The 14,261-nt window shown below is 31.7% G+C and overlaps 1 protein-coding gene and 1 long non-coding RNA gene across 3 annotated transcripts; both read right to left on the reverse strand.

Annotated features, from left to right (window-relative positions):
• Positions 1-3,340: 3,340 nt before the first annotated feature.
• LOC128177595 (integumentary mucin C.1-like) lies at positions 3,341-9,794 on the reverse strand. 2 transcript variants are annotated; one of them, XM_052844368.1, is made up of 5 exons: positions 9,629-9,794; positions 8,802-8,972; positions 5,900-6,070; positions 5,527-5,697; positions 3,341-4,732 (listed from the first exon to the last, which is right to left on the reverse strand). In XM_052844368.1, exons 2-5 carry the CDS (start codon positions 8,833-8,835, stop codon positions 4,182-4,184), a joined length of 927 nt encoding a protein of 308 aa, XP_052700328.1. In that variant the 5' UTR covers positions 8,836-8,972; positions 9,629-9,794; the 3' UTR covers positions 3,341-4,181. The 2 variants fall into 2 exon arrangements, with proteins under 2 accessions (XP_052700328.1, XP_052700327.1); XM_052844367.1 differs by having other exon boundaries at positions 3,341-4,765.
• A 2,848-nt stretch (positions 9,795-12,642) lies between these two features.
• On the reverse strand, positions 12,643-14,027 carry LOC128177598 (uncharacterized). Its single transcript, XR_008242853.1, has 3 exons — positions 13,152-14,027; positions 12,918-13,001; positions 12,643-12,675 (listed from the first exon to the last, which is right to left on the reverse strand). It is a non-coding gene; the product is annotated as an uncharacterized LOC128177598 (long non-coding RNA).
• Between the last annotated feature and the right edge of the window lie 234 nt (positions 14,028-14,261).

Consider the following 14,261-nt stretch of genomic DNA (forward strand, 5'->3'; position numbering starts at 1 on the left):
TCATTGAAAAATAAAAAAGTTATGGCTGTTTAAGTATTACCCCCTTTTCCGGCTGAATCACCTTAACCTGTTTCTGTAAGGTTTTCAAGATATATCATGACTTCTTTCAATCCAAAAGACATTTTTTCTTTTAAAATCAGTTATAACAAGAAACCTTTATCCAAATCTGATGTAAAAACATTGAAATATTCACATTTAGTAACAACATCTAGGAGAATTCAACTCATATGTATCACCTATCCCCCTCTAAATGGAAATAAGAAAAAACACACTATTACTGCTTGCAATCAACCTTTTTGTTTCTAAATGGTATTAACAGGTTTAAAAACTCCATTGGAACATAAAAGCAACTTATTTGGAACACAAAACCTTCACTTTCATCTCTTCATAAGGGACAGGTACCTAGAAAATGGCAATCAGGCATCTTACCCGGGGAGTCATTTCCCAAATATGCTGATCGGATGATGAGGAAACCTAATTTCTCTGTTTATTCTTTAACCAATAGTAAAAGATCTAGATTTATTGGTTAAAAAGATTGAAATACATGTGTTACATACAAAGAAATACCAAATTTGAACATCATGACCACACCCCCATCATGAGGTGGACTACATGCAAATGACAAATGGTTAAAAAATGCACACAAATTCAATTTTTCTTGATATATTTTCAATAAAGAAGAAACCAGACATATGTGTTTTGTTTTAAATGGGAGCAATTTTATGTACCTATGAGATTTTATCAAGAGAAATGTGAAATAAGGGCTATTTTTTGGTTTTCGGTGAAGAAAATTGAAGGGTGGGGGGTGCTTTTTTGACAATCAGACATTTTAAAATTGTTTATAATGACTTAAAATGCAGATATTAACTATTTAGTATTACATGTAATTACATGTAATTTACATGTAGCACATGTAAAATATATATTTAGCCATAAAATCTACTTTTTGTCAGTTTTAGCTTGAGAAAGGCCAATATTTAGCAATTTCTTATCAAAACTAAGGGTTTAAAACTTCATAAAACTGCATGGCTATCAATTAATTTCAAGAAAATTTAAAGAAAATGGTACAATAGTATTCAGTTAATCCAAATTCAACCCTGCAACTTATACAAATAAAAATAATATGCCTATAAAGGGTTTTAAAATAAGGACAAACCCAAAACGCTAAAAAGTTGCACTTTTTCTTAGGACCACCCCCTGTTACATTTTGGCCCCTAAATCTCATCACAGGGTTGATCAATCATAAAAATTCAGCCAGTTTCCCATTTTACACACATTGAACATCTTTTCTGTTCCCATATTACTTAACTCCAAGCCTAGTAAAAATTTGACATTTTCTTGAAGGTGGCAGGGGATAGTTTTTTTGGTCGATGAAATGTGAGGCAGATAGTGCTCATTTATGAGATTTAATTTTTCAGTGGGTTTTTAAATTTGCTAAAATTGGTTTGCATGCAGGGGACACATGGTCCCGACTCTTGAGAATTTTTAAACATTTCAGAATAAAACAAGTACAACTTACATATAGCACTATAAGAATAGCCAGGGACGGTCTCAAAATTTTCTGAAAAATTGCCCTTTTTTCACATTTTCACGGGTCCAGAACCACGCTCCAGTCCCGAGCAACTGCCATAAACTACCATTGGATTGGTAGCTTAATGTATACCCATGCAAATAATCACCAATTGATGGGGGGTCAATCACCTTCTTTTCGAGTGACATTTCGTGTTCTGAACCCACCCTACTTTTCAAGCACAAAACCGAAAGTGAAAATTTTGGCCACAGCTTCGCATTTTCATTCCATATCTGATGAAAAGTGCTACCAGTATTAAAGTGTCGCATATCAATGAAATTGACATGAGCTCCTCTATCCACAAAATGAATGCAATAAATAGTCTACCAATTTATACCCCTCAAATAACCAGCCAAACCACAGGTTCTCCCTTTATTTCAAAATTTTGATCAGGTCTTTCCTTCGAAACTATCCCCTGCCACCTTAGGCCCACTATTTTGTGATCGGCTTCGGTCGATCACAGTTGTGTCCATAAGAGGCATCCGGCAAATTTAACTATTTTCGTACGCATTGCGCCTTGCACTATTTTATTTAATATGCGATGACAACCTTATTTAAATCTATAATTAGACGTAGATTACTACAAACGTTACTCTTATCATTTTACAAAATTTATAGGGTTACATACATAATGATTCAATTCACGATTTTTTTCACATATGCGTAAGAATATTAGTCGGAAGTATGATTCGCCTACTAAGTGTAAAGTTCTTTAATGCCTTGCCATTTCGGAAATCATTAAAATATATATATTACTACATGTAGCGTATATTATATTTACAGAGTTGACCAAGTGTATTTCATGCCGATCATTCCTTTAAAAGGAATACTTGTTTTCATCTTTATTCAAAATCAACGTTAACAAATGGCTAATAATCAAGATGATTTTCCGCTATTTTCTTAAGAATAGCGATAATATATTTATATTCGTAATAGTAAGGTTTTAAACTATTTTAAAGAAGTCGTTTTTATTTGTGTCTGAAAATCCAATAAAAGTTGGTGTAGATTCATCGTATAAGGAGGGGGCCCCAAAAAGTTGTTACAGCATATCATCCTTTTAATTTTTCTGTTCAAGTATTTAATGTTTAGTGAGACATTTCTAGTGATTAATCAAAATGTTGGCGTCAATTGTAGAATTATATGCAATATATATTCAGAACTCACAATTCAGCTTGGTTTTAGTCAACTTTTTGTTCAAAAGAGTTAATTACAGTAAACTTAAGATTTTTGAACTTGGAATTTCCTATTCAAAATGATCAAAAGCATTGCCTCAGTTCTGTGAGCAAAGCTCTGTATCTTGCTTATAATTCGAAACTTGACACAGCTGAATATGGTTAGTAAAGAGAAAACATGCACTAAAACAAAGAAAGAACACAATTTTTTTCATTATATATATATATATATATATATATATATATATATATATATATATATATATATATAAAGCACAGAGAAATTCATCTTATTGGAGCTCCACCTCCGCCCCAGCCGGGGCTTGAACTGATCACGACCTGTGGAACCCATTCTCCTAGCAGTGAGCGGCCACCGCGCTAACCACTGGGCCATATATATATATATATATATATATATATATATATATATATATATATATATATATGTATATATATATATATATATATATATATATATATATATATATATATATATATATATATATATATATATATATATATTTCTAGCAGCAAATACAATACTGAAAATGCAAAAAACACGTTGCATTATAATCAACCATAACGTAGCGATCGTACCGAATTACCAATAGAATGTATAGTATTTATAATATAAAATGTCGTTAGTGCATCAGATTTTGCTCATTTTGCGCAGGTAAACAATGAACTGTCTGATTTACCGAAGTCTATATTTGATTCGATACGTAAAAATTCCAAAATACAGGCAATATTTCCCCTCAAGTTAAAAAGCATAAACGAAATTCAAAACAACGTAAAACCACGGTCACGAGTGAAAATGTCAACGCATTGAAAGATTTAACCTCAATTTACTTTACGAAATAGGCACAAATATATTTAGCATGCTTCAAGTATCCCTTCGCACGTAAACTGTTGCCGTTGCTTAGATATTTGAATATGTACATAATAAGATTTGTGAATTCACGGAATAACATGTAACTCAGATTCCATATGCTTCCTTAACACCCCTGCGAAACTTGCTGAACAGATTAAAAATGTAAATAACAGATCAAAATTATACCTTTTAGCGTCTGATCGACATATTTTTTAGCAAATTACTTTTTTACACTCCATTCTGTTCAATATTCACTGTTTAATTTGATTCTTGGTACAGAAGACGGTAGGAAATGATATTGTGCATAACAGTGCATTGTTTAAACAAATATTAACCAGCGATTACATACTTGAGTTGGCGAAATTTAAGGAGAAAAAATAAAGAGTTATTTTACTCATTTTATATTTAATTTCGATATCAGCTGTAATGTTTGAATTTCCTCTGTTCTGTTATCTTGTATTGAAGAATACATGTAACATCTCATTTCATTCTTAAATAATTGTATGCTTCGAAGCTTTCATAAAGAAATACAAACCGGTAGATGACGTGTAATGCTTATGCATTACTGTTACAATGTTTGTTTATTTTCATTTAATGGTAAGGCTCGTATTGTAAAAAATCTTGCTTTTGTTGTAGTTGGTGTCGACTTTGCTGTTGTTAATTGAAGTTTGGTGGTTGTTGGTTGTGTCGTAGTAGTAGTTGGTGGTGTCGTAGTGGTAGTTTGTGGTGTTGGTTTGATGGTTAGTAGTGTCGTAATTGAAGTTGCTGGTGTCGTAGTGGTACTTGGTGATTTCGTAGTGGTTGTTGTCGGTGTCGTTGTGGTAGTTGTTGGTTTCGTAGTGGTAGTCGGTGTCGTAGTGGTTGTTGCTGGTGTCGTAGTGATAGTTGGTGGTGTCGTAGTGGTACTTGGTGATTTCGTAGTGGTTGTTGTTGGTGTCGTAGTGGTAGTTAGTGTTGTCGTAGTGGTTGTTGCTGGTGTCGTAGTGGTAGTTAGCGGTGCCGTAGTGGTTGTTGACGGTGTCGTTGTGGTAGTTGGCAGTGTCGTTGTGGTAGTTCGCGGGGTCGTTGTTGCAGTTCGTGGTGTTGATGATGGTATGGTAGTTGGTAGTGTCGTGGGGGCTGATGGCAAAAAACAAAGAATGTGCTTTGTACCTGAAAATTGGTCAATACATTTCGTACTTTTGAATGTATTACTGCCATTTTTGAACAATTAGCATGCACATGCACTAGCTGGTTTTTTTTTCAGAATGATGTCTGAAAAAATAAGATAATAATTTTAGGACCCTTAATATTAAATTAAAAGTAAAAGTCTCTAGCTAGATGTACCTGTATTTTCAAATTTTGTCAAGGGTAGCCATAAGAGCATTAGAAATAAATAGTCGATACAACTTGATATAACCTACACTGCGGAAAACAATAAGCAGTGGAAAAGTTTGGTCAAATCAAATATGATTAAAAACTGTGAAATAATCCTTAAATCAAAAAATGTATCTCTGAATGAAATAATGTAACACAATTATTTTAATACTTTACGTGCTGTGTTTTAAAAAAAATTAATATTTCATCAATTAGATGTAATGCAGGGGCAAGCGACATATCAGTATAATCAAAATATCTTTTTAACCAAAAAAAAGGTTAATGTTCATATTCCTATGTATTCCATTAGAAATGCGTCAAAACAATATCACAAGCAATGCTAAATTTGAGGCGGTATCATATACACAAATGCGTAGGCATTTTCGATTAAAATTTTCTATGATAAACAGTAAATCTGATGAAACGATTTGACAATTTTTCAGAGTATGTCTTCCTGTACATTTTTTTGCGGTGAACTCACGGTCCACCTTAAAGAGCTACATATTTCATTAAAATGCATATACAAGAGTTTAATAAAATATTTATATGAGTTTCACCTGGGCACGTATAAGTGTTACAGTGTTCGATTTTGAGTGAGCTTCCCCAACAATGATGACCATTATTGGCTGGGGTTGGATTGGTACACGTCCGTGTCAGTACTCTCATTCCCCCGCCACACGTCTTGGTACACTGCGATGGATTTTGCCAACTTGACCATCCACCGTTTACTGGAAAAATGCAATTTGTATAACTCATTTAGTTTGACATGTTTATATGACCGTTTTGATTTGACTAAGTTTATATGATTAATCTTATCTTGAACAAGTTTAAAAAAGGGTATACTCGTTTCTGCTGCTTTTAACTAGCTATATATCTAATAAAATATGCATATGCACAAGATAAAAAATAAAATGTCCTTAAGAGGTTAACCTGGACATGGGTTTGTATTGCAATGTTCCCTCTGGAGTGATCTCCCCTGACACTGGTGGCCGCCATTTGTTGGAGTTGGGTGGTTACACGTTCGAGTCCGTGTTCTCAATCCTCCACCACACGTGACACTACACTGCGTTGGATTTTGCCAACTAGACCAACCGCCGTCAACTGAAAAATGACGCAATTTTACCCAAAATGAATCCAAAATTGATACGTAGACGTCGAAGCTCAATCATATGTTATGTTTATATTCAAGGAATACATATTTATCCGTCGTTACCTTTCGTTATGTGTTTTTTTAATGAGCAATACGAGGAATAATACGGTGAGCAGTTTCTTTTTAAAAACTATTATATTCTATTTCGAAATAGTATTATGATAACAAATGTAGTAACTTTTTTTTTTACATTACACGATAAACTTAGATTTTACAGGTAGAAAAATCGCCATTCTCAGTTATTGAAAAACAATGTGCAAGTGAAATATTTAATATTTACTCTAGCATTTTAACCATTAATTTAAAACAAGAGGCCAATAGGCCCTAACAGTCACCCGAGTAGTATATATAGCCCATACACAAACTTGTCGAGGAATCTCATATATTCATTTAATTGGGTTTCATTCTGGAGAAGAAAAATTATAAATTTGTAATAACGACCACCTCCCTGCCTGAAATCTTTCAAAAAGAACTATGAAACCTATAATTTTGGCGAAAAACTTAAAGATCTGGTCCACAAATTCATGAATTCAGTTTTCCTATCAGGTGTGTGGGAGTAAAGAAGATAATTTTTAAACATGATCTGCATTAACACCTATACATCCATTTTGGCCCTGCCCTAGAGTCAAAACCCATACCCCAGGGCACATGACATTTAAAATTTTAGTAGAGGACTTCCTGGTAAACATAGTTATGAAGTCAGTTTTTTATACAGATGTGTGAGAATATAGTAGAAGATTTAAAACGTTATATGCATTACCACTATATTGCCATATTGCCCCCACCCCCGATGTCCTGAACCCCTGACCCAGTGGGCCATGAAATTCACAATTTAGGTAGAGGAGTTAGTGGAAATCATAACCATGTATATAGTATTTTGCCCACATTTTTGGGAGTAAAGAAGAAGATTTTTTAAAGATTAAATACATTTTTCTATATTGCCATATTGGCCCCACCCTAGAGCCTGAACCCCTGACACAGGGGCCATGAATTTCACAATTTTGGTAGAGGGCTTCACGGACATCATAATCATGCATTTAGTTTTTAACAAATATGTATGGGAGTAATGAAGAAGATTTTCTAAGATTTAATACATTTTGCTATATAGTCATATTGGCCCCACCCTAGAGCCTGAACCCCTGACCCAGTGGGCCATGAATTTCACAATTTTGGTAGAGGGCTTCATGGACATCATAATCATGCATTTAGTTTTTAACAAATATGTGTGGGAGTAGAGAGGAAGATTTTTGAAAATTTGGCTTTTTGGCATATTTGGCCCCACTTGTGGTGCCCCGGGGGTGGTAGAGCCACCAACTTAATAATTTAGATTCCTCTTACCATAGAGATGCCTCACACCAAAAATGGTTACAATTAGCCTTGTAGTTTTTAAGAAGTTAAAAATGTAAAATTGTTACCGCACGACGAACCACGCACGACGACGGACGGAACGGATAGCAATAGAGGACCTGAGTTTACTCAGTTGACCTTATAAATACCTTATCCAAGCATTAATCTTAATTGAATAATTAATTTATTCTAGTTAGAGATAACAAACATACTGTTGAACATAAATTATTATTCTTTGTTTAAGTAATTATTGCTTTTCCCTATTTTTTTTAATAATTCACATACTCATTAACATTTTATTTTTATGAAACAAACGACTTTAAATTACCGGTATACACACTTTTACTATTTCCATGATCTGTTGTTATTGAATATCAAAACACCTGAAGCTTCTGCGTAATGTGTCTAAATTTAACAGGTCTGATTGCTTTTGCCTTACTATTTAGTAATATTTCAGAGTTCTAAACTTTATTTTTGCGGAAGATGACAGTTTTATATAGATCTAGTTTAAATAATTGTTTGAGCAATAAAATGCCATCAGGTTTTCATTGGCCTTTTTTATACTTTTTTCATACAGAATAGAATGCAAAAGAGACTAAACCATATACATGTACGGCGAAAAAACCCTAAGGATTATGTTTTAACCGCATCAGTTTAGGACAACTTTGAAATACATGATACAGTTTGTTTTTAAATCGCCATGTTAAGATATTCATCAGTGGATCATTCATTTGAAAAGCTGATAATATCAATCAATAGATCAACGGAATCATGCAACTCATATATATACGGAGAAACAGGCATAGCGACAAGATATTGGTTAAGTTAAATTTTCTAAATACAGACAGATTAACCTAGTGCTATGTATCGCTTACACCAGGTCTGTGGGATTTCAGAAAACCACAAAACCAGGAACGATAAATAAAGCGTGTTACAATTATATTCATATGTTGAGTTCTCACGATGATATCTCAGTAAAGAAAGTCAAAAAAAATGGAGCTACTACACGTAGGCTGATACTCTTTAATATTGTGTTTGATATTCAAAAAAGAAATCAGTGTCCAAAATCGTTTTGTATTACCTATGACATTTAAAATATTTAATAACGGTAAGAAAACCGAACTATTATTCATCAACAATAGATAAAAGATACCATACATATTTTATTTGGTTAAAAAATTGATAATGTGATTTCAGTCAAATGATTCAGGTTGGTTAAAAATAGGACAATATACAGTAACCTCTATTTTCTTCACACGTCTAATATTATATATTGATATGCGATATTTAATCAACTTTTGATGGTTATTATAACAGCTGTATAAAAAATATTACCTGGACATGGCTGTAATTTGCAAGTTTTAAACATAGTCGATGGCCCATGACAATTGTGGCCTCCGTAAGCTGGAGTAGGATTGTTACATGACCGGATGTATGTTATTACTCCCCTACCACACGTTGCGCTGCATCTGGATTGTGTATACCATCCTGACCAATCACCGTTTACTAAAAGAGTGAAATCATTCAACTGTGTCTTTAATTATGAGATAACGATTTGGATAAAAAACGAAAGTGTTTAAAATTATGTTTGAATCCCCCCAACGGTAGCATATTACGTGCAATTTGTATATAACATGGACAGGGGTGTCTGTTTATATAAGATTTCTACATATCGAGGAAGTTTGGCAATAAACTACAACATGTCGGCAGCAGAGAAACGGCTTACATCTCAGTTACATGCACTTTTACATATGTGAAATTATGTCCAACATTCACATGTTGCGTTTTCAACTTGATATCTCGTTTATTTGAGGCAAAAATGAATAACCACACGTAGCAATACATTCTTTATTATCGTGTCCCGTATTCATGAAAGAAATCAGTTTCACAAAAAACGTTTTTCATAATCTTTGAAATTTCGAATTATGTCATCAAGATTAAAAAAAATTATCATTCTTCTACAATAGATATTTGATATCATACATAGTTATTAAATTTGGTTGAAAATATCGATAATGAGATTTCAGTCTAATGATTCAGGTTGGTCAACGAACGGTCACTATACAGTGACCTCTATTTTCCTCATACAACTAATACTTATTAAGATATATCAACTATGGCTAGTTATTGTAGAGGTTGTATACTAGGATAAACATTTTTACCTGGACATGGCTGTAATTTGCAAGCTTTATACTTAGTCGATGGCCCATGACAATTGCGGCCTCCGTAAGCTGGAGTTGGATTGTTACAATACCGGATGTATGTTATTACTCCCCTACCACATGTTCCGCTGCATCTGGATTGTGTATACCATTTTGACCAACCACCGTTTACTAAAAGAGTGAAAAAATCTAACTGTCTCCATACTTATAAGATAATTTTCTGAATAAACACAAAACAAAACTGTTTCGGCAATAAACTACAAAATGTCTACATCAGAGAAACGTACTTTCACATCAAGGTATTATCCCGGCATTGGAAAACTTAGAGTAAGAGTACATGTAAGTTGGTAAACACGCTTTTGCCGTTACAAGTCAATGGGGGATTGTTTCAAAATCTATATTTGCAATGATATAATATTGCATGATTTCGTAAAGCTTGGGTGTATTTATTGAAAATTAATTTATACATGTGTAAACATAGGAATGACTTTGATTAAACATAGGAATGACTTTGATTTGTTTAATAGAAATTGCGTCAATTGGTTTCTTGAAAGCGCGATTTCAGTTCAATGGGAAGAGCCTTCAAGATAATGTCAAGATAATGTCGATGAACTTATATGATGGAAAGTGTAGGGTTAGATCATTAAGCATCGAGCAGATACATGTACCTTGGATCACAGCCGGATAATGTTGGTTTAAAATTTAAAAAATCATCTAAAAGTAATCTAAATAGTTTAGATTACATACCTTTTAAAAGTCAATGACAGATTGTTGCATGTATTAAAACTAATATATATATAAATATAAATATATATATATATATATATATATATATATATATATATATATATATATATATATATATATATATATATATATTCGTGACTGTCAACTCTATTGACAACTCTCGGGTGCTGTTGAATCATATTTTTCGTGGGAGTTGAAGATTTGAACAATTTACCCAGAATATTTTTGTCTGATTAAGGAGATTTCAAGTCAATTAAGTTTTGTAAGAAAATTTACGCAAATTTCTTGTTTCAAGTCTGTTGCTAAACATTTGCCTCACATATAAACAATATATCAGTAATTTTTCAGATTGTTTTATTGTACAAAAAAAAAAAATGATAAAGTATTTTAAGGATAATATGAAATTGAATTGAACTATTTTCATCGTTTATCTTGTATTTGATAAAAAGATTATGATATCGATGTGTGGAATATTCCTAACTGTACATAAAAGCAGATATTAAGTGAATAATATTGTTTTTATTGTAAGATAACTAAATTTGAAGAGGAAAGCTATAGTCATAATTTGATAAATTGGTCCTAATGTGTCACTTTTTTTTCTACACAACTAACTTCTAAATTTCAAATACAAGTGGGTTTTAGAAATACTTGGAAGAACATTAATTGAAACATTATTCGAAGGCAAAAATTACAAAACACCGTCCAAGAGTAAGCCAAATGGACAGGTCCTTCCATATTCTAGTATACATATATGTGTTGTAAAGTTCTTTGGAATCATTTCTAAAAATCAAATCTCTGCTTGTATTGATGTGTTGTTGTAAAAACTGAACAACGCGCTTTTCTTTTTCCTCGGAAGTGTGACCAACAAAGAGGAATACATTTATGAAGAAAGAAATCCTAAGAAATCTTGTTTTCTTGGGAAGACAATTTAGCTTGTGGTAAATACTTGTCTAATGTTGCTAATGCCATTGCTCACATTACGCAGAAAAATACAGCTTGAGACTTACTAAGACAATACCCCGATTGAGTAATCCTCTAAACAGCCAACTAAATCAAACATCTAATTTTACTTCAGTTTTATTACTGTAAAGATTAAATTCAAATAAATGTTTAAAAATAAATTTAATGTTGACAAAGATTGAGGGAATGAACAAATACATTTTTAGAATAAGTCTTTGGTCAATTTGCCTGAAGTTGTTAAATTTCTTGCATATATATATATTTCTTTTTAAATATTGATTATGGACTTTATGATTATGCATTATATTTAAAAGAAATCGTTTATATATGAGAATAAATATTGAAGAAAAACTCTGATATCAGAGAGATGTGTTTCATTATGAAGGTTAGATGGTTATCTATATAATCTACCCTAAATTTTAAAAAATGTTTATGACCCTATGTATCATGAAGGGAAAAGAAAATCTAAACGTAATCCAAACGTATTAGCTTATTTACCTTTATCGCGATAGAGATTCTTCGTTCTGAAAATAGACTTGACCACTTATCTCTAATAATCAAACAAAAAGAAATCAACAAATTTTTAGTATCTGAAGTCAGAACCTACCATTCAGTGCATCTGAAAAACAAAAGAAATCTTAATTTAGTTCATGTCATTTCTTTTACAAAAGATTCACAACTCTTATGTACTTCAATCAATTTTTAAAACATAAACACCTATAATATATATACTACATCTAATTTTATGTCTGGGTTTTTAGGTTTATACATAGACGATGAAATTTCAACATTCAAAAGTAAAATTATATTTAAAAAACGCTTTACCATACAAAAAGTTTTTTTTTTTTTTTGCTTTCTTTCGAATAATAAAGACTTGTCGAAATGTAATCAAATTCGGAATTTGCAAAGACTTTGAACTGATAGCGTATTAGTTTTATGTATAGCTTTTGATTACTTTTTCATCATTAATGTTGGATTGATTGACAAATTTGTGTTCACGTAGTAATCTTATTGCTTCATGGACAAAATTAATTATATATACTGTGTACTGAAAATCAAATCAAGTTTTGCCATTTTTAAAAACTTGTCATAACATAATTGAGACACATGCTTCGATATTAAAATCCACTCATTTTTTCCAATATTAAAAGAAACGATGGCAATTCATCCTAAAAAAAAGCACAATCTTACTATCAGTATATTTTTAATAATGTATATTTCTTAATATTTAATTTTAATCCTACTCCTGTTTTGCAATTTTTATATAACGCCAAACAGAAATATGATTGAAGAGTAATTTTACTTACTATTTAGTATATTGTTTACTGTTGAAATCACGCCTGTCAAAAAAATAATAATATAAAAATCCAAGTAGCCAGAAAGATGATGGATATATGATTCGAACACAGACACACACAGGTAAAGAAGACTAACACTTATAAATCAGTTTGCTCAGATTTTCAGATGTTGTGAAGTCAAAAATCGTACCTTAAGTTATTGATTTTGTCTGACAATTTTTTTTAAACCAGTCATTTTGTTTTAACATTTTCACATGTGGTTCAATAAATTGCATTTCACGTACCCTCCAAAATAGTCTGTGCACTATGGTGTGAATAACTATGACATTTGGCTCTGAAATCCTCAAGTTCTTTGTCTGACAGCGGGACTGAAATTTAAAAATATGTTACCTAAAACTTTACAAAACTTTATGGAAAGCTTTGAGTTGAAATGCAAGAGACATTGGTCAAATTTAAAAAATATCCATAATTTCGTTTTTTTTTTATTTTAATGTACAATCTCGATTTCAACCTCTTACCAGTGCATATAATCGGGAAAAATCCAAAAAGAAGAGCTAAACCCCACTTTGATCTCATGTCGTTCTTTAATATGTAGATATAAATTCCTTATCTTAACTAATCCCTAAGTTACGATACTGGTCAAGTGTTAAGTATAGGTCATGTTCATCGTAAATCAATGAAATGCCAAAAAGTTAAGTTTATATCAATACTATTTCTTTCACTGTCGAAAGAATGAATTCTGTTGATGAAATAATAGAAATTTATAGTATTTCAATGTTATATTTAAGAGTATATTTAATCCTCCGTGACTTCAAATCGTGCCTTTTAGCGAAACAAGTAAGTTGTTATAAACGTTATTCAATTTTTCTTTGTCACTCTATATTGCTACATGTCCTATTTACAAACTTATTACAAATTCAAACAAAAATGTTCACTACTAAAAAATTTTAAAAATGGTATTTCTGGGATTGTCTCTTTCCTGTAAGTAATATTGATTAAATGTTTTCTTTATATAATATAATTTCCTTCAATTATCAGAGAATATTTGCTGTGTGTATTGTGTGTGAAACTTTATGTAATTGTATGTGTTTATCTATATATTTATGTTATACTTCAAATGATACCAACTTGTTGCATGCGAGATTTTGTAAGAGATGTTGTGTTGTGTTTTATCTGTCTGTATTTCTTATAGATTAATGTGAAAACGTACAAAACTCATTTTATCTACAAAGCACATCGACGTTTAATCTAAATCATATTCAAATCTGCATCGACCGATTTTTTGTTAAATATTTTAAAATTTGAAAATTCTAAACCTGTGAAAGCATTTAAATTATAATATACTTTAATCCATATTCATATCAAAAGATGTTCCATACCACCTTAAGGAAGGATTTTACAGCAACAGCTCAGCAAATACAACAGAAATGTTAGTATCTTTTTTTAAAGTCATTGCTTATTATTATTTTTTTTGAATTTCGTTAACCTGATTACTAAATTAATAAAACTAGAGCTCGATATAATTAATGAATTTCTATATTTATGGAATTTCAAACCGACAACCATGATGTTGAATTTGCTATTGATTTTAAGGTGTGCTGCTTATGGTAATGAGTGTGACTGTTCAA

The sequence above is a fragment of the Crassostrea angulata genome, chromosome 3 (assembly GCF_025612915.1).
Source record: "Crassostrea angulata isolate pt1a10 chromosome 3, ASM2561291v2, whole genome shotgun sequence".
NCBI lineage: Eukaryota > Metazoa > Mollusca > Bivalvia > Ostreida > Ostreidae > Magallana > Magallana angulata.